This window comes from Neoarius graeffei, chromosome 3 (assembly GCF_027579695.1).
Source record: "Neoarius graeffei isolate fNeoGra1 chromosome 3, fNeoGra1.pri, whole genome shotgun sequence".
Taxonomy (NCBI): Eukaryota; Metazoa; Chordata; class Actinopteri; order Siluriformes; family Ariidae; genus Neoarius; species Neoarius graeffei.
Window position 1 is genome coordinate 9,303,442 of NC_083571.1, and position 22,234 is coordinate 9,325,675.

At 41.4% G+C, this 22,234-nt stretch overlaps 1 protein-coding gene across 2 annotated transcripts in view; it reads right to left on the reverse strand.

Moving 5' to 3' along the window:
* Positions 1–11,247: 11,247 nt before the first annotated feature.
* The window catches only part of ttbk2b (tau tubulin kinase 2b), an 80,554-nt gene continuing 69,567 nt past the window's right edge, over positions 11,248–22,234 (reverse strand). For both annotated transcript variants that reach the window (XM_060916362.1, XM_060916361.1), the window contains 3 exons: positions 20,556–20,994; positions 15,901–16,553; positions 11,248–15,781 (listed from right to left, as the gene is read on the reverse strand). In XM_060916362.1, the coding sequence (XP_060772345.1) occupies positions 15,472–15,781; positions 15,901–16,553; positions 20,556–20,994 (1,402 nt within the window). In that variant the 3' untranslated portion in view covers positions 11,248–15,471. The remainder of the gene's footprint in view (positions 15,782–15,900; positions 16,554–20,555; positions 20,995–22,234) is intronic.

Sequence of the window (22,234 nt, forward strand, 5' to 3'; positions counted from 1 at the left end):
ACAATACCTCACCCCCTAGTGGACATAAGAGAAAGCTGTACTTAATGTAAGGAATAAAGAGCTCCAGGTCACACTGCTGTAGTAAAACGAGACCGTCAATGATGGCGTCGCTCACTCCGGCCCCGTCTAGTCCAGAAGGAATGATCTAAAGTGGGCCACCTTGCGCAATAAGTGTTACAAGCTATATATAGAAGCGATATCCACCCGAGGAATCTATTTGCCAGAACGAATCCAAAATGGCGACGAATTGACCGAGGAGAAGAGTTTTTTTTAGCTGCTCATTAAGGCTTAATTAGTCCGTAACGTTATTAATAATTGTAATGAAGCAAATCTGGGTAGAAGTTCTATGCACCCTAGGTTCCCCTACCTTCATGCCAGAGAGAATCAAAATCAGTGAAGAATTGAAGGAGAAGAAGCGATTTGTGTGGAAACTGCTCGTTAGGGATTGATTAATTACTCCATATCTTCATTATTGATTGCATTTATACAAATTTGGGTAGAAGCTACAGTATATGCACCCCAGGCAGACCGACCTTCCTGCCAAAAAGAATAAAAATCCGTGAAGAATTCACAGAGAAGTGATTTTTGTGAAATGTAGACAACGACGACAGACAACACATGATGGCATAAACTCATCACCTGTCAGCCAGATGAGCTAATAATAATAATAATAATAATAATAATAATAAACAATGCAATGGTGTGAGGATGCAGATTTCCAGTTCCACCCCAAAGGTGATTATTTTCCGATACTGGCACGCCCCAGTGTTTTATTCCTCTTACACCACGGCAGTTTGCTGCCGATTACAGTTTTCAATGTATTTATAAAGACAGTAACACGTCATACTTTGAGGTATTAGAGAAGCAGCTTTGGGACCAAAAGGTTGCCAGGTCGATTCCCTGGACCAGCAGGAATGACTGAAGTAGCCCTTCAGCAAGGCACGTAACCACCAACTGCTCCAGATATGTCGTACGTCCCTTTGGATAACAGCGTCTGCTAAATGTCTAATGTAATGTCACGTGACATTTAAAGAAACACTACTGTATCCGTAGTACGAGATGTCATAACCGCAATACTCTTAGTATCGAAGTTTTCCTTTAATGCTTTCTTAATACATTCTAAAATATCTTTCATGCAAATGTTCGGTGTATTCATATGTTTTTGATGTCAAGATGTTTAGGTCTTCTTTTACAACCCCGATTCCAAAAAAGTTGGGACCAAAAGTACAAATTGTAAATAAAAACGGAATGCAATGATGTAGAAGTTTCAAAATTCCATATTTTACTCAGAATAGAACATAGATGACATATCAAATGTTTAAACTGAGAAAATGTATCATTTAAAGAGAAAAATTAGGTGATTTTAAATTTCATGACAACAACACATCTCAAAAAAGTTGGGACAAGGCCATGTTTCCCACTGTGAGACATCCCCTTTTCTCTTTACAACAGTCTGTAAACGTCTGGGGACTGAGGAGACAAGTTGCTCAAGTTTAAGGATAGGAATGTTAACCCATTCTTGTCTAATGTAGGATTCTACTTGCTCAACTGTCTTAGGTTTTTTTTGTCGTATCTTCCGTTTTATGATGCGCCAAATGTTTTCTATGGATGAAAGATCTGGACTGCAGGCTGGCCAGTTCAGTACCCGGACCCTTCTTCTACGCAGCCATGATGCTGTAATTGATGCAGTATGTGGTTTGGCATTGTCATGTTGGAAAATGCAAGGTCTTCCCTGAAAGAGACGTCGTCTGGATGGGAGCATATGTTGCTCTAGAACCTGGATATACCTTTCAGCATTGATGGTGTCTTTCCAGATGTGTAAGCTGCCCATGCCACATGTACTAATGCAACCCCATACCATCAGAGATGCAGGCTTCTGAATTGAGCGCCGATAACAACTTGGGTCGTCCTTCTCCTCTTCAGTCCGAATGACACGGCGTCCCTGATTTCCATAAAGAACTTCAAATTTTGATTCGTCTGACCACAGAACAGTTTTCCACTTTGCCACAGTCCATTTTAAATGAGCCTTGGCCCAGAGAAGACGTCTGCGCTTCTGGATCATGTTTAGATACGGCTTCTTCTTTGAACTATAGAGTTTTAGCTGGCAGCGGCGGATGGCACGGTGAATTGTGTTCACAGATAATGTTCTCTGGAAATATTCCTGAGCCCGTTTTGTGATTTCCAATACAGAAGCATGCCTGTATGTGATGCAGTGCCGTCTAAGGGCCCGAAGATCACGGGCACCCAGTATGGTTTTCCGGCCTTGACCCTTACGCACAGAGATTCTTCCAGATTCTCTGAATCTTTTGATGATATTATGCACTGTAGATGATGATATGTTCAAACTCTTTGCAATTTTACACTGTCGAACTCCTTTCTGATATTGCTCCACTATTTGTCGGCGCAGAATTAGGGGGATTGGTGATCCTCTTCCCATCTTTACTTCTGAGAGCCGCTGCCACTCCAAGATGCTCTTTTTATACCCAGTCATGTTAATGACCTATTGCCAATTGACCTAATGAGTTGCAATTTGGTCCTCCAGCTGTTCCTTTTTTGTACCTTTAACTTTTCCAGCCTCTTATTGCCCCTGTCCCAACTTTGAGATGTGTTGCTGTCATGAAATTTCAAATGAGCCAATATTTGGCATGAAATTTCAAAATGTCTCACTTTCGACATTTGATATGTTGTCTATGTTCTATTGTGAATACAATATCAGTTTTTGAGATTTTGTAAATTATTGCATTCCGTTTTTATTTACAATTTGTACTTTAGAGAAATACAGATGATGATTAAGTTGAGACTTGAATAATCTAGATTGTGATGATTTTTTTTTGACAGTTGCTGTGTGGACCGTGTAAGAGAAACAGGAAGAGAATTAGCTTTTCATTTATGTGCCTCAACTGTATTTTCCCTCCACAGCAACTGCTTTTTAAAATCTGCACCTTATGTCTGGATTATAGTTGCTTTTAAGTACATGTACAAGATGGTTTCTGCGCACATCCTGCTGTCGTTTAGAGCGTCGCTTGTGCATATCCTCAGAAACGATGCTCCACATGACACTTGAAGTGAAACTTGTTGAATACGAACACTAACTGGTTTAACTTTCATGGATTTTAAAAGTCATCAAGCCTACAAAAAGGTCTGGTTTGTGTACCAGTCTTCTGGATTTTCCAGCTTCTATCACACATACATGTATGTTTGAACGTAAAGTCACGGTTTTTGATTCGAGATGCAGATCATGACAACCAGGCTTGTAGTACTCGGGTCCAGGACTCGGACTCGAGTTTGACTCGTGTCCTAATTTTAAGGACTTGTGACTCAACTTGGATTTTTCTTTATTTTTTGTAACATGCCATAATAATTTGGCATAAGATATTTACAGTGGTGCTTGAAAGTTTGTGAACCCTTTAGAATGTTCTATATTTCTGTATAAATATGACCTAAAACATCATCAGATTTTCACACAAGTTCTAAAAGTAGATAAAGAGAACCCCGTTAAACAAATGAGACAAAAATATTATACTTGGTCATTTATTTATTGAGGAAAATGATCCAATATTACATATCTGTGAGTGGCAAAAGTATGTGAACCTTTGCTTTCAGTATCTGGTGTGACCCCCTTGTGCAGCAATAACTGCAACTAAACGTTTGCGGTAACTGTTGATCAGTCCTGCACACCGGCTTGGAGGAATTTTAGCCCATTCCTCCGTACAGAACAGCTTCAACTCTGGGATGTTGGTGGGTTTCCTCACATGAACTGCTCGCTTCAGGTCCTTCCACAATATTTTGATTGGATTAAGGTCAGGACTTTGACTTGGCCATTCCAAAACATTAACTTTATTCTTCTTTAACCATTCTTTGGTAGAACGATTTGTGTGCTTAGGGTCGTTGTCTTGCTGCATGACCCACCTTCTCTTTAGATGGACAGATGTCCTGACATTTTCCTTTAGAATTAGCTGCTATAATTCAGAATTCATTGTTCCAGCAATGTTGGCAAGCTGTCCTGGCCCAGATGCAGCAAAACAGGCCCAAACCATGATACTACCACCACCATGTTTCACAGATGGGATAAGGTTCTTATGCTGGAATGCAGTGTTTTTCCTTTCTCCAAACATAACGCTTCTCATTTAAACCAAAAAGTTCTATTTTGGTCTCATCTGTCCACAAAACATTTTCAATAGCCTTCTGGCTTGTCCATGTGATCTTTAGCAAACTACAGACGAGCAGCAATGTTCTTTTTTGAGAGCAGTGGCTTTCTCCTTGCAACCCTGCCATGCACACCATTGTTGTTCAGTGTTCTCCTGATGGTGGACTCATGAACATTAACATTAGCCAATGTGAGAGAGGCCTTCAGTTGCTTAGAAGTTACCCTGGGGTCCTTTGTGACCTCGCCGACTATTACACGCCTTGCTCTTGGACTGATCTTTGTTGGTCGACCACTTCCATAAACGTGTTATGAAGATCAGACTTTGATAGATCCCTGTTCTTTAAATAAAACAGGGTGCCCATTCACACCTGATTGTCATCCCATTGATTGAAAACACCTGACTCTAATTTCATCTTCAAATTAACTGCTAATCCTAGAGGTTCACATACTTTTACCACTCACAGATATGTAATATTGGATCATTTTCCTCAATAAATAAATGACCATGTATAATATGTATAATATTTTTGTCTCATTTGTTTAACTGGGTTCTCTTTATCTACTTTTAGGACTTGTGTGAAAATCTGATGATGTTTTAGGTCATATTTATGCAGGAATATAGAAAATTCTAAAGGGTTCACAAACTTTCAAGCACCACTGTATATCTACATTCATTTTTGTATTAATTTCATGCAAGAGAGTCACACCTCCACGCCTTGGCGCGTGCATCAGATCAACTCTTAGGTGCGCTCCGTACAGCACGCGCGCCAAGCGGACTCTTGCACGCACGCTGTAAACGACTCCCGCCTGCACAGGATTAAGGCGCAATCAGCACGCCGATATAAAAACTGTGAAAACACACTTATACTTTGCGAAGTATTGAGTTGCGTTGCTGATACATTACCAAGCCTTATTTCCTTGTTTGGTTTCCTGATCCCTGATTCTCGTCTTTGATTCTGCCGAGTCTACGATAGCCTGTTTGTACCTCGCTCGACCTATTGCCCGTTTCACTGTTTTACGATTTTGCCTGCCATTCTGGATTGTTTACCGTCTTCACTTGCATTAATAAAAAAAAACATCTTCTGCACTTACATCCGTCTCCCAACCATTTCTGACAGAATACTTTACACTCCCTGACAAAGAGAAGCACATTCACCTGTTCAGGAACAAACTAATGTTAATAATGACTTGGACTCAACTCGAAATTTTCTTTAATGACTTGGACTTGAACACTTGGGATTCGAGACTGGACTTGAGGTTTAGTGACTCAACTAAAACACTGATGACAACAATCACGACGATGATGGAAAGTTGTGAGTTTGTCCAACATCGCTGCGAATTAAATTGCTAATCATTTTACAGTTCAACTTGAAATCCAGGAATGTTTTTTGGCTCAGATATGCCACTTTTACTCTTTCAGATGTACATAAAGTATGCAGGTGAAATTCACATTACATCATATTAATGGCATTTAGCAGACGCTCTTATCCAGAGCGACGTACAACATACCCAGAGCAGCCTGGGGAAAACAGTTGGGTGTTAGATGCCTTGCTCAAGGGCACTTCAGCCATTCCTGCTGGTCCAGGGAATTGAACCAGCAACCTTTTGGTCCCAAAGCTGCTTCTCCAACCATTAAGTCATGACTTCACCCCGTTTATGTGAACAAACCACTCGTATTGCCAATGCTTCTGCATGAGCACACTTGAGTCATGCATCAAGTAAAAAGGTGCCTTCTGCCTCCTTCAGTAGTGAGTGCAAGTGAGTTTTGTGGGTTTTTTTTTTTAAAAGATTTTCTCCCCCCTCTATGCAAAAAGAAATTATTGGATGAGGTAGTTTTACACAAAATATTATCCAGCGACAGGAAAACATAACATTGGTACTTACACTTTAAAAAAAAAAAAAAAAGGACAAATTCATTCAAAAATTAAAAAACCCACCTCCTTTCATAAACTGGTGTAAATGTTTTGCCTGACCTTAATTTGCATACTGTAATCTGATTGGCTCTCGAGTACTATGACATATAGTGGGGCAAAAAAGTATTTAGTCAGTCACCAATTGTGCAAGTTCTCCCACTTAAAAAGATGAGAGAGGCCTGTAATTTTCATCATAGGTACACTTCAACTATGAGAGACAGAATGAGAAAAAAAAAAATCCAGAAAATCACATTGTCTGATTTTTAAAGAATTTATTTGCAAATTATGGTGGAAAATAAGTATTTGGTCAATAACAAAAGTTCATCTCAATACTTTGTTATATACCCTTTGTTGGCAATGACAGAGGTCAAACGTTTTCTGTAAGTCTTCACAAGGTTTTCACACACTGTTGCTGGTATTTTGGCCCATTCCTCCATGCAGATCTCCTCTAGAGCAGTGATGTTTTGGGGCTGTCGCTGGGCAACACGGACTTTCAACTCCCTCCAAAGATTTTCTATGGGGTTGAGATCTGGAGACTGGCTAGGCCACTCCAGGACCTTGAAATGCTTCTTACGAAGCCACTCCTTCGTTGCCCAGGCGGTGTGTTTGGGATCATTGTCATGCTGAAAGACCCAGCCACGTTTCATCTTCAATGCCCTTGCTGATGGAAGGAGGTTTTCACTCAAAATCTCACGATACATGGCCCCATTCATTCTTTCCTTTACACGGATCAGTCGTCCTGGTCCCTTTGCAGAAAAACAGCCCCAAAGCATGATGTTTCCACCCCCATGCTTCACAGTAGGTATGGTGTTCTTTGGATGCAACTCAGCATTCTTTCTCCTCCAAACATGACAAACTGAGTTTTTACCAAAAAGTTCTATTTTGGTTTCATCTGACCATATGACATTCTCCCAATCCTCTTCTGGATCATCCAAATGCTCTCTAGCAAACTTCAGACAGGCCTGGACATGTACTGGCTTAAGCAGGGGGACACGTCTGGCACTGCAGGATTTGAGTCGCTGGCGGCGTAGTGTGTTACTGATGGTAGCCTTTGTTACTTTGGTCCCAGCTCTCTGCAGATCATTCACTAGGTCCCCCCGTGTGGTTCTGGGATTTTTGCTCACCGTTCTTGTGATCATTTTGACCCCACGGGGTGAGATCTTGCGTGGAGCCCCAGATCGAGGGAGATTATCAGTGGTCTTGTATGTCTTCCATTTTCTAATAATTGCTCCCACAGTTGATTTCTTCACACCAAGCTGCTTACCTATTGCAGATTCAGTCTTCCCAGCCTGGTGCAGGTCTACAATTTTGTTTCTGGTGTCCTTTGACAGCTCTTTGGTCTTGGCCATAGTGGAGTTTGGAGTGTGACTGTTTGAGGTTGCGGACAGGTGTCTTTTATACTGATAACGAGTTCAAACAGGTGCCATTAATACAGGTAACGAGTGGAGGACAGAGGAGCCTCTTAAAGAAGTTGTTACAGGTCTGTGAGAGCCAGAAATCTTGCTTGTTTGTAGGTGACCAAATACTTATTTTACTGAGGAATTTACCAATTAATTCATTAAAAATCCTACAATGTGATTTCCTGGATTCTTTCCCCCCATTCTGTCTCTCATAGTTGAAGTGTACCTATGATGGAAATTACAGGCCTCTCTCATCTTTTTAAGTGGGAGAACTTGCACAATTGGTGGCTGACTAAATACTTTTTTGCCCCACTGTAATAAACACCTGGTACAGGTTCAATACCAAACAAGATGTTCTCTCTTTCTTAAAAGAACAAATTAATTCACCCTAAAGATTCGGATGACTAAACAAACAAACAAACAAAAAAAAGTGATATGTTTCTTAAAATCAGGGCAACCCGGAGGAGTGATATCTTGCGTGTCAGTGTTTATTATGTTTATACGAATACATGTACATTCCAATGTAGTGACTTTTCTTCGTAAGTGAATGTTTGTTAGCAAAATACATTACATGTATTTCATTGCATGAAGCTTTTTCCTCCTTTACTGTATTTATATCTATATACACACTTCAGATTCTGTACATTGCTTAAGTAGTAGGCCGTGTTACTACAGCGGGGCTCTACTGATGTATGGAAAGTAAATCGGTACTTTCAGGAGGTTAAAAATAAAAGCACTAGGCTAACTCCACAGTACACACAGCTACATCGGGATGAATGAGCGACACTAAATGTTTACAAGCTCGGTTCGGTTTTTCTAATCTTGATTTGATGTTCCTAATAATTACAGCCATCTGACATGCATCTCTGCAGCGCTTGTTGACCTTCCAGACATTTTCGTACAAAAAAAATAATGCAAGACACAGCATTAATAATGTACACTTTTTTTTTTTTGGTTGATGGAATGATTAAATTATTATTCTCACGCTGATTTGCTCAGAATATTCTCAGAACACGATAGCGCTTTGCTGAAATAACATTCTTTCCATGGCGTTAATTTGCTTTTTTAAATGATGAGAGCTTTCACTCTGAAAAGCGCTGAAGAGAGAGATAACACCCTCCGTAACGAACAGCTGGGCTACATTGTCATCGTAACGCATCTAATTAATAAATAAATAAATACATTCTATGATAGATAATGTAGTTTACAGTACGTACATTCCCTGAAATACATATATACACACACATGCTTGCTTGTAATATATGTATACACACACCCACACACATACATACACACAGGAATCAACAACATATGATGGGTCGAGCGGAAAAAAAAAAAGAAATAATGTAATAAAAAAGTTAATTACAAAATAGCAATAAAAATATAACAGATGTAGAATGTATGTAAAACAATTTCATGTAAATGTGTACGTTAATACTGTTTTGTTTTTTAAACAAATACAATACTTTTAATCCACGGTTTTGGATTTAAATTTAAAAATAAAAATCAGGTGTCGACTGTAAATACGTGTCCGACACGATAAGCAAAATAACGTGAACAGCTACAACAATGACGTAAAAATGATAAATATCTTGGCACATAATACATGTAGTGCACGATCATGAAGATACAACTCCTGTGAAAACGTGGATCTGATGCACGTCTTTGCTACACGTTAAATACAGTGTTCCAGTTATGTTTTGTTTTTTTTAATCTAGCTAAATGCTATTTATATGCTTCTATTGCAAAGTTTTGTATATGGAAGTGACGGTTTGGAAAATGAAACCATTATCTGCACAAGGTGTGTGTTGTGGCGCTATAATGAGTGGCACAACAAAAAAAAGGTACTCAGAATATCATGAGATTGAATCCCAAGGCTGCAGAGGATGATCATGACGCTGTCTCTCCTGAAAATCGCTCGGCAACCGTGGGCGCTTTGTAGGCTCGTGTATGTGGAAGAGGGCGGATAGCGCTTTCATCCTGTCGTGTGGTCTGAACAGCAATTTCAAAAAAGATCCTGTGGATTTGTGTGTCTCGGAGGAAGTACGTGTTGGATTCTACTCTCACTGCTGCTGTACATATGATATAGGATATGATACAGTAACTAACTAGCTAGTGTGTAGGAATTGTTCAAGATTAGAAACATGTTCAGTGTTTGAAACGGAGCTGCTTGCTTGGTTTATGACACTGCAGAAGATCATAAAGTTCCATCAGACAGCTTTTTACTCTCCTCAGCATATACAACCCCGATTCCAAAAAAGTTGGGACAAAGTACAAATTGTAAATAAAAACGGAATGCAATAATTTACAAATCTCAAAAACTGATATTGTATTCATAATAGAACATAGACAACATATCAAATGTCGAAAGTGAGACATTTTGAAATTTCTTGCCAAATATTGGCTCATTTGAAATTTCATGACAGCAACACATCTCAAAAAAGTTGGGACAGGGGCAATAAGAGGCTGGAAAAGTTAAAGGTACAAAAAAGGAACAGCTGGAGGACCAAACTGCAACTCATTAGGTCAATTGGCAATAGGCCATTAACATGACTGGGTATAAAAAGAGCATCTTGGAGTGGCAGCGGCTCTCAGAAGTAAAGATGGGAAGAGGATCACCAATCCCCCTAATTCTGCACCGACAAATAGTGGAGCAATATCAGAAAGGAGTTCGACAGTGTAAAATTGCAAAGAGTTTGAACATATCATCATCTACAGTGCATAATATCATCAAAAGATTCAGAGAATCTGGAAGAATCTCTGTGCGTAAGGGTCAAGGCCGGAAAACCATACTGGGTGCCCGTGATCTTCGGGCCCTTAGACGGCACTGCATCACATACAGGCATGCTTCTGTATTGGAAATCACAAAATGGGCTCAGGAATATTTCCAGAGAACATTATCTGTGAACAAAATTCACCGTGCCATCCGCCGCTGCCAGCTAAAACTCTATAGTTCAAAGAAGAAGCCGTATCTAAACATGATCCAGAAGCGCAGACGTCTTCTCTGGGCCAAGGCTCATTTAAAATGGACTGCGGCAAAGTGGAAAACTGTTCTGTGGTCAGACGAATCAAAATTTGAAGTTCTTTATGGAAATCAGGGACGCCGTGTCATTCGGACTAAAGAGGAGAAGGACGACCCAAGTTGTTATTGGCGCTCAGTTCAGAAGCCTGCATCTCTGATGGTATGGGGTTGCATTAGTGCGTGTGGCATGGGCAGCTTACACATCTGGAAAGACACCATCAATGAAAGAGCAACATATGCTCCCATCCAGACGACGTCTCTTTCAGGGAAGACCTTGCATTTTCCAACATGACAATGCCAAACCACATACTGCATCAATTACAGCATCATGGCTGCGTAGAAGAAGGGTCCGGGTACTGAACTGGCCAGCCTGCAGTCCAGATCTTTCACCCATAGAAAACAGTTGGCGCATCATAAAACGGAAGATACGACAAAAAAGACCTAAGACAGTTGAGCAACTAGAATCCTACATTAGACAAGAATGGGTTAACATTCCTATCCCTAAACTTGAGCAACTTGTCTCCTCAGTCCCCAGACGTTTACAGACTGTTGTCAAGAGAAAAGGGAATGTCTCACAGTGGTAAACATGGCCTTGTCCCAACTTTTTTGAGATGTGTTGTTGTCATGAAATTTAAAAATCACCTAATTTTTCTCTTTAAATGATACATTTTCTCAGTTTAAACATTTGATATGTCATCTATGTTCTATTCTGAATAAAATATGGAATTTTGAAACTTCCACATCATTGCATTCCGTTTTTATTTACAATTTGTACTTTGTCCCAACTTTTTTGGAATCGGGGTTGTAGTTTGACGTCACTCAGGTTAGGTGGGAGGCGTGACCCGAAGTTTGAAGTCAGAACTGATGATGTATCATGATATTAATATATTATTCTATCCACATTTACTGGATATGAGCAATTGTGTGCTCCGATTGGCTACTCTACTACTCTGATATCAGCTCATATACCGTGAGTAGAGAAAAACTAAATGGCCGAGCGTGTTGCTGAAGCAACCGAGGACGAAATAAAAACTACTCGAAAACAAAACCCAAAAAATACGGGCGCAACAAAATATGGAATAAAAGTATTTGACGAAATGAAGTTTGGCGCCGGATACAGAAACGGGTTCCGTCCATATCATTAAACCTACTGAAGATATCTTCATGAAACTTTGTATACATATCAAGCAACATGTGAACTGCTGCCTTTTGCCATTTTGGATTTTTTTTGGGGAAAAAAAAAAAAAGTATTTTTCAAATTTTTACATAAAAAAAAATTAGATTTTGACTTAGTTTCTATGAGCAATGTTAGTTTCCGGAGCGTATATCCAAAACTATTCATGATACGGATTTGAAACTTGGTATACATGTTCACAAGGTGATGTAGAGGTGCCTTTTCAGACTGAGAAATTTTAATTTTTCAGGTTTCCATGGAAACCATTTCAGACCTAGTCTCTTGGGTTAGTCTTAAGCCCGGTGCGCATGAGCGATTTTCCGTCGCTTGGTTGCGCAACTTTTTGACGCAAGCAAAAAAAAAAAAAAAGTCGCTTCGTGTGCAGAAATTTGCGACGGCGATTTTTTTGTTGCTTGCGACAGATCGCAGGTATCAAACATGCTTGATATTCTGTGACCAAAAAAATAAATACATTAAAAAAAAAAAAGCCAGTCGTTGACTTGTTGCAGAGATATTGCCGCATGTGCGTGTCTTTGTGATGAGGCGATCACCTCCAAAGGCTAAGTCAAGCCCCACCCGTGAAGTCAAATCAATTAAAGTCTTTCCCACGCCACGTGGCGTATAGCGCGACACCGATCTCCGTTTCCGTAGCCTCTCGTTTAGCTAGGGTTACGGGGGGGGGGGGGGGGGGCTAGTTTTCTGGTAACCGCGAGAGTTTGACTCCCTACTCGCATCTGTATTGCAGCGTACCTTGCCAGACAGCAGTAGGTACCATTTTTATGATGGTCTTGGGTATGACCCAACCGTGAGTAGAACTTGCGATCTTCCGATCAAGAGGCGGACACGCTAACCATTAGGCCAATCGCCGGTTCACCCGCGAAGTAGTCATGTGATTTCCACGTGATTTGCATCCCCCTCCCCAAATAGCCCACTGGTCGCAGATAACGCACACACGAGAGGGGAAACTTGCGTAGGAAAATTGCCTGTGTGCGCCGGGCTTTAGGGGCGGGTTTAGTTTCCGGAGCGGAACTTGAAAACTATGAGTGGTACGGTCTTGGAAGTTGGTATATGTGTTAAGTACACTGTGTTCCAAATTATTATGCAACAAGTGTTTAAGAGTGGTAAGGTAAGAGATTTTTTGTTTGTCAGTTAAACTCATGAATGGTAATGTGTATCAGGGCTCTGTATATCACTGAAACCAATTGAAGACACCTGTGCTAATTAGTTTGGCAGGCGAGTCCAATTTAAGGGGAAACTACTAAAGAAGGTTGTCCCACATTATTAAGCAGGCTACCATTTTCAACCAAAATGGGCAAGAAAAAGGACCTGTCGGCTGCTGAAAAGCAACAAATAGTTGAATGTTTGGGTCAAGGCATGGCAACAATCAAAATTGCCAAGAGACTTCATCGCGATCATCGCACTATCAAGAAGTATGTAGCTGATTCAGAGCACACACGTGTGCGTGCTGATAATGGAAAATCCAGGACTCTTTCCTACAGGCAAATACGTTGGATCAAAAGAGCAGCTGTAAAAATGCCCTGTCATAGCAGCAGACAAGTTTTTGAAGCTGCTGGTGCCTCCAACAACAAGATGCAGGGTCCTCCAGGGGTTTGCAGCGGTGCGTAAGCCATCGTTTCAACCTCCCCTATCCATTGGACACAAGCAGAAACGGCTCCAGTGGGCCAGGCAATACATGAAGACTGACTTCAAAACTGTTCTGTTCACCGATGAATGTCGTGCAACCCTCGATGGTCCAGATGGATGGAGTGGTGGATGGTTGGTTGACGGCCACCCCATGCAAACAAGGCTACGGCGCCAACAAGGAGGTGGTGGAGTGATGTTTTGGTCTGGAATCATGGGGAGAGAGATTGTCGGCCCTTTTAGGATCCCTGACGGTGTGAAGATGACATCCATAACGCATGTGGAGTTCCTCAAAGAACACTTCCTGCCATGGTTCAAAAGGAAGAATCGTGCTTTTCGAAACAGATCATTTTCATGCATGACAATGCACCATGTCATGCTGCAAAGAATACATCTGCATCTCTGGCTGCAATGGGCATCAAAGGAGACAAACTTATGGTGTGGCCCCCATCCTCCCCTGACCTCAACCCTATTGAGAACCTTTGGAGCATCATCAAGAGAAGTGTTTATGATGGTGGGAGGCAGTTCACGTCTCAACAACAGCTCTGGGAGGCTATTCTGTCCTCATGCAAGGCAGTTCCAGCAGATACTATCCAAAAACTGACAAATTCAATGGATGGAAGACTTGAGAAGGTCCTTTTCAACAAGGGGTCCTATGTTCAGATGTGACTTCACTTGTGATAATGTTTTGATTTAAATAGTTTGATTTCAGTTACATTTCAGTTAGTCATGACCTGCTAATGTTTCTAATTTCACACATGACCATTTTTTGTTCTTTATGACAATAAAATGTTTGGAAACTCAATTGTGCGTAATAATTTGGAACATGCATTTTGGGTGCATTTGTGTTTTTTATTTCTTAAAAATTTACTGTTATCATTGGGAGGTTCGTTCAAAAACATTTGAATTGTACTCTAATGGTTGATGACTGGAAAATCATGATGACTGCCATTAATATAGATAATTTAGGAAAATCTGAGAAAATATGATTTGCATAATAATTTGGAACACAGTGTAATGTATATGTGCCTTTTGATACTAAGAAATGTGAGAAATTTAAATGTTTAGCTCCCCTGGACCAAAAGTCCGGTGGGCTTATGCCATGGGCTGCTGAGGTCAGTGTAAAGAGGTCGGGTTGGTTTCCTGCAGCAGAACTTGGTATATAGTTGACTCTGTCTTCTTGTTATTTTTCAAGAATTATCATCATATTTTTCACAAATTGCTCCTGTCATTTCGGCGATTTGTTTACACTCTAAGCGGAAATTTTGTCGGACGTTTTGCATGATGCTTTTATTTATCGAATTTGCAAAAAATCAAAATAAAAATGCTCCGTTTCTCAAAATCCAGTGAACGTGGATAGAATAAAACAGTTATTCCACTCAATCTGATCGTACACGGCTTATAGCTGAGGAGGCGCGTAGCACCGAGTTGGCTATCAGCTCATGTACGACTCGATTTCATGGAATCGGTATAATAGGATTTGCATATTCTCTTGTATAACTGAATCAAGGTAAGTGTGTGAGGAATTCGCGACTGAGATGATGAGGTCTTGTTGCTCCAGCACACGACGAAAGACGCAAACATCAGACATCACCAAGCATATCCCGGATGATTGACTACGTTTGTAGGAAAATACCATTTTGCCTGACCTGCTTCTTGATATTTGCGTCTAATTTTAATAAAAAGTAAAAATGCCGGCGAGGTGACACTAAGGAAAAGTTTTAAAAGCGAGCTGACTGTACGCTCGGCCGGTTGTGATACGCTGCAGTAAGACTTAATGACGCCGAGGAGGAGGGTTTGGATGGAGTCGTAAGAATTTGTACAAAAATCCTTGCGTGCTTGGACGTTTCCACAGGAGGGTACATGACACATGGAAGAAAAACACAAATGAATAAGCGATATCGAATGTCAGGAGAAATGGAGCGCAGCATGGGAATGTCAGAGGTATGATGAAATCGCTTATATACAATGCTTTCAAGTAATCTCAACCAACATAGTTGGCTTCAAATTTTTTTTTCGTTTTATGTCACACTTTCCTTCAGCAGACAAAGTCAATTCATTATTTTTCCGCCCTTATCACCATTTTAAAAGCTGCTTGTAACCAAATGAATCCTTTAAAACCCATGAAGTCATCAGTGATCCATCAGAAGAGTCACTTTTTCACCATTTTTCTTCTATTTGTTCACCTTGGTAGTGGTTTTATTCTCGGGGCTTCCTGCTTTGCCTCCAGCACCATAACCGATCCCACGTTTAACTCGCACCTCGCGTATCTGTGGCGGCGGGGAACCTAAAACACTGAGCGTCACTTGGCTGTGACAACCCTCGAAGCGAGAAGGGGAGGAGCTTAACGAGCGCTGTATGGAGGAAGTGGTACGTTGGTAGCGGGATACAGCCACGCCTCCTCGCTCTTGCATCAACTGGGTGAGGTTGTCAAGGAGATCCGTATCGCCAGTGCTGCTGGCCCGGATACGGTAACGTCTGCGCCTAGGACAAAAAAAAAATACATATGATGATTTTTTTTTTAATAAATTAAATGTGCATAGTTAATCATCACCAGGCGGCCAAGATGAAAACGTCTCTTGTTAACAGCTGTATCTTCTAACCTGTTTTCTCCCCCTGGGCGGAGTGGTGGTTTTCCTGGAGGTGGGCGTGGCATAAAGCGAGTAGAGCACTGGTCTGGAGCTAGTGTGGGACTTATGGGCCTTGGAATCTTGCTCCTGCTTGACAGCGGGCTCGAGGAGGAGGAGAGCGAGAGCAGATCATCTCCCTGGAAGTCAGATGCGCGAGAACCTCGCTCGGAGGGGAAGGAGAACTTGTCGCGAAGCATGGCTGACGGGAAGTGCTCGCAGGATAAAGACAGGGATGGTGACAGAGGGGCAAATCCCTTTCTGGTGGGAGAGTCTGGGTCACGCACAGGAATGCGGCTGGCCCGTGGGGACAATTCCCGAGGAGAAGCCGGGACCGGGGAGGCGAGGCCTGGGTCCACCGTGTCCCCAGTGGTCTCGCCCTGGTTCGGAGTCGTAGAAGGACCGACATCGGGGCAACCTGAATCACTCTCCATGTCTTTCTCGGTTGGTTTGATCAAGCCCAGCTGGTCGTTCGCTGGGGCAAGAGGCGGGGAGGAGGGTCTGGGTGGCAAATTCACTGGAAGATGACTGGGGTCGTCTTCCACAGCAAGTGCTGGAGTGTCTTGAGCCGGATCGTTTTCACCCTTTGGCTGAAGAATGTGTGTGGACTGTGGTAAAGTGCTGGATAACTACAGACAAGAGGAAAACATTTGTATTTTATTTGACATAAAATTCTTCTTTGGTGAGTAATGGACTTTAAATAAGTTGTGATTTGGGGATGGACATTTGACCTCACAGTAATCTTGACCTGGTGAAATTCCTTTCATTCGCCTTGGAGACATTGTGTTCACAAGGTTTTCGGACAGACATTTGACCTCACAGTGACCCTGACCTTAGACCTTTTGATCTCAAAATCTAATCAGTTTATCTTTGTCCCCAAAAGCACAAATGGTGAAAGTTTGGTGAAATTCCTTTCATTAACCTTTGAGATATCGCGTTCACAATGTTTCGGGACGGACGCACGCACGGACGGACGCACGGACGGACAACCTGAAAACATAATGCCTCCTGCACCTTACGGTGGCGGAGGCATAAAAATCATACAACCCCGATTCCAAAAAAGTTGGGACAAAGTACAAATTGTAAATAAAAACGGAATGCAATAATTTACAAATCTCAAAAACTGACATTGTATTCACAATTGAACATAGACAACATATCAAATGTCGAAAGTGAGACATTTTGAAATTTCATGCCAAATATTGGCTCATTTGAAATTTCATGACAGCAACACATCTCAAAAAAGTTGGGACAGGGGCAATAAGAGGCTGGAAAAGTTAAAGGTACAAAAAAGGAACAGCTGGAGGACCAAATTGCAACTCATTAGGTCAATTGGCAATAGGTCATTAACATGACTGGGTATAAAAAGAGCATCTTGGAGTGGCAGTGGCTCTCAGAAGTAAAGATGGGAAGAGGATCACCAATCCCCCTAATTCTGCGCCGACAAATAGTGGAGCAATATCAGAAAGGAGTTCGACAGTGTAAAATTGCAAAGAGTTTGAACATATCATCATCGACAGTGCATAATATCATCAAAAGATTCAGAGAATCTGGAAGAATCTCTGTGCGTAAGGGTCAAGGCCGGAAAACCATACTGGGTGCCCGTGATCTTCGGGCCCTTAGACGGCACTGCATCACATACAGGCATGCTTCTGTATTGGAAATCACAAAATGGGCTCAGGAATATTTCCAGAGAACATTATCTGTGAACACAATTCACCGTGCCATCCGCCGTTGCCAGCTAAAACTCTATAGTTCAAAGAAGAAGCCGTATCTAAACATGATCCAGAAGCGCAGACGTCTTCTCTGGGCCAAGGCTCATTTAAAATGGACTGTGGCAAAGTGGAAAACTGTTCTGTGGTCAGATGAATCAAAATTTGAAGAAGTTCATTATGGAAATCAGGGACGCCGTGTCATTCGGACTAAAGAGGAGAAGGACGACCCAAGTTGTTATCAGCGCTCAGTTCAGAAGCCTGCATCTCTGATGGTATGGGGTTGCATTAGTGCGTGTGGTATGGGCAGCTTACACATCCTGCAGTCCAGATCTTTCACCCATAGAAAACATTTGGCGCATCATAAAACGGAAGATACGACAAAAAAGACCTAAGACAGTTGAGCAACTAGAATCCTACATTAGACAAGAATGGGTTAACATTCCTATCCCTAAACTTGAGCAACTTGTCTCCTCAGTCCCCAGACGTTTACAGACTGTTGTAAAGAGAAAAGGGGATGTCTCACAGTGGGAAACATGGCCTTGTCCCAACTTTGAGATGTGTTGTTGTCATGAAATTTAAAATCACCTAATTTTTCTCTTTAAATGATACATTTTCTCAGTTTAAACATTTGATGTCATCTATGTTCTATTCTGAATAAAATATGGAATTTTGAAACTTCCACATCATTGCATTCCATTTTTATTTACAATTTGTACTTTGTCCCAACTTTTTTGGAATCGGGGTTGTACGTTTGCTTGAAGATATGAAGTTTATCTTCTCATGTAAAGATGTATTATATATTCCATTCAGCTAGCATGATACTGAACTACTCAAAGACAAGTAGCTGAATGGAATATATCTGATGGACCACGAAAAAAAGCCAGCCAATATTATTATTATTATTATTATACATAGACATTCCTTTCAAAATTTTCTCAAAATCTTCCGTATTTTTTTTTAATAAAGCAAACCGGGCATCCACGTTTGTTTACAAATTGTCCCAGTCGCTCGTTAGCGTGGATGTTTTACGTCTCCGAAGTGTGACGTCATGTTGTCTTGACAACCATGCGATATCGTAAATCATATTCGATGCTCGTTCTCCATTGGGTACAGTAGGATAAGCGATATGCTAACAATATTGCATGCTATCGAACCCAATGACAAAACCCACTAGAAGTGAATAGAACACATGGTTTTATTCCATCGAAAGAGTGTCCTGCATGTAGAATAATTCCCGATATTTCACTCCGATGATGTCACTCCCAGTGCTTTCCTGCTGACTAGACGTGCGTTGGGAAAATGGCGAACCGGCTCGAAATTAAAATGCTTTTGATTAACTTGCATTTTTTTGTGGATGTGTCCATATAATAAAAAGAACATGACACTGTGGCGCGAAGATATGAAGTTTATATTCTCGTGCTGAAAAATGTACACATTCACCACTTTAAAGTGCTGATGACACGTTTTTGACATCTTTGGCGATGTTTTATAACATAAAAAGTAATTCCCGATGATCCATATATTAATTCACGAAGGTGCCTATTTTACAAGTTATGATAAAAAACGCGGCTATTTGGGCAAATTTGACGGGGCTGCAGCACCCAGGAGACGAAAGAGGAGGAGGAGCTATATGACGTCAGCGAAAGAACCTTCCTCCTAACTTACCAGTTTGTTGTTGATGCGACAGGTGTTCAGTTTGTCATTATTAGTATTTTATATATATATATATATATATATATATATATATATATATATATATATATATATATATATTAGTTATTATGCCTTCGCGTTGTGTTGCCGGCTTTTGCTCCGGTAAGTTTATTCAAGTTTCCCAGAGATCCCGAGCTGCATGCGAAGTGGGTGAAGCAAGTCAGGCGCACTCGTGACAAGTGGGAGCCCTCACCAACATCCGTCCTGTGCTCTGAACACTTCGATTTGGATTGTTTTGACACCCTTCCCAGCTTAAAAGAATCTCTTGGGTGTTCAGTTCATCACAAACGTGTGTTACTACCATCAGCAGTGCCTACACAGTGTTGCCAGATTGGGAGGTTTCCCGCCCAGTTAAGCGGTTTCAAGTGCATTTTGGTGGGTTTTGAACATATTTTGGGCTGGAAAACGTCAGCAGTATCTGGCAACAGATACTGCTGACGTTTTCCAGCCCAAAATATGTTCAAAACCCACCAAAATGCACTTGAAACCGCCCAACTGGGCGGGATTCCTCCCAATCTGGCAACACTGCCAGTATTCCGGAGGGGGTCTACTAGTAGCTATGCCGGATCCAAAGACAGTCCTCCTGTCAGAACATGTGTTGTGAAACGACATAAGATAAAGGTACGTAGAGCTATAGATTCTACATGATAATCATAAATGTAATCATAAAGTCGGCATGATATCAGTCATGTATTTGCTTGTGAAAGCTTGCGGCTTTCATGTAACTGCCGCCTAGCAACGAGAGGCAAAGGGTAAAGAGGGTAGGCTATCATAGATTCTATTCGGAAGAGATCAACACAATTCTAGACTTCCAGAAGAGGAAGAGCTAGCACTAGAGAGTTCACCGGCGTTTTCATGCGCCATTTCCATTCAGTAGAACCAGAGTAGAACAGCCAGTGAACCGCAGCGTGTTCTCCCGCTGACGTCACAACATGGCCGCGAGCCACGGACCCAGTTTTCTTGCGCTGTGCAATTAAAAGTTGGATATTTGCGTAACAGCTTCTTTTCACGTAATAATAACAGAAATCTAACATGTTTGCCATGTTGTATAGTTTATGCAATTTCTTAAATAGAGTCATGTTCGTGTCATCAGCACTTTAAGATAAACTTCATATCTTCGCGCCACAGTATATAAGAAATACGAGTTAAGAAATCAGATTTTAAAATAAAAGACCCGACAAAGAGCACATTTTGAACACTCACCTGCTCTAGCTGACTTTTGTTAACATGAACCATCGATGCTGGCTGTATAGTAGGCAGTCTCCTCAGCCCTGTGATGCTGGAAAGCCCTGACAATCCGGGAAGCCTGGTAAACGGAGGGCCGGTGTGATAGAGGGCAGTATGGAGTTCTCCGGAGCTGCTGAGGCTGCTGGCCCGCTGAGGCAGGGGATCCGACCAGGTGCGAGGCAGAGCCCGGGGGTTGGTGGAGCGATCCTCTTCGTCAGGCTTGGAGCACGCTGATCCGCTGCCTTCTTCCAGCTCTACTAGCACCCACTCCTGAGAGTCTCCTTCCTGTGGGACTGGGCTGAGGTTCACTGCTACATAGCCGCTGCTGGCTGCTCCTTCTTCATCCTCTACAGAACCCTGTTCAGGACGACACCCAATCCTCTCCTGAGGTAGGACCGGTCGCTGCTTTCCTAAGCTGTAAATAAGATGAATGACGGCGTCGTTAAATCACACATGGCACTCACCTTGGAGGAGGAAAAACGATTTACCACGATACAATGAGCCTCGTTTATCAATCTTTTAGTGGCGCTTTGTGTAAATGTTTTCAGAGACCAAACTAAACTAAAAGCTCTCACCAGATTTACGAACATTTTCACTGCTATTCTGTATTCACACACGCATGTTGAGAGATACCACACACCTTCACAGGACTGCTGATTTATTGGGTCCATATGGCTACTGCTTATAAATAAAATAATTTTCTGATCCCATGTCCATACAGTAAATATCACACATATACATGTTATCAGTTTTACCCTCCTCATCTCTCGCAAGCATCACCAAGCTGTGAGCAGCATCAGGGCTTGGACGATTTTGGTTACCGATTTTGTTTGCTGCGCTTTGTTCAAAATACAGTGCTGTGAACTTGATCTATTTTCAAAATAGTAAGAAAGCACTTGCTCATGAATTGTCTTAGAAGCATTATTTAGTACCAATGAGCACATTTCGTTTCACAAACGTAGCGTAAAGACTCTAAAATAAAATTAAAAAATTAAAGCGAATAGCAGAAGTTTGATATCAGCTTCTCAATATATCTGCAAAAAAAAAAAACAAAAAACACCCTTTTATTAGGACCAGGGCTTTGAACTGGTTCAAGGAACAAAAACGAAAACCGGGAACTTTTTCTATTTCACATGGAACAGAAACGAAACCAGAAATTTTATTATTTTTTATGTTCCGGAACAAACGCTTATTAAAAATAATGGTAACCGGTTAATACCGGTTTTTATTTCGTTCCTCAAAGTTTCCATAGCCTACAAATAAAAAAGTCATTCTTCTCCTGCGCAAGTTTCTATGACCCGCTGGGGTTCACTTCCTGTGTGACGTTCGCTGACTGAATGGAGAGAGCGGGAGGGTGGACTACTATCACGTCTCCACATCTTAAATAAGAGGTAAATATTGCAGTCTATCGTTATTCAAAAACGTCAATTTCAAACACGATATCAATATATTTGTCCACGTTAATGAGAGGCTCGCGAACATTAAATGACGTTAACCTCTGTTAGCCTATCAATGCATAGGGCCTGACTAGCCTTTGGTAACACACTAAACGAATTATCTTTCATTTTTGGCACTTTTTCTGTTTGTGTAGATGGGAAGACATACTGAGAATCCAAATCGCCAACATTTGAAATAATAATTGTTTTGAATTATTT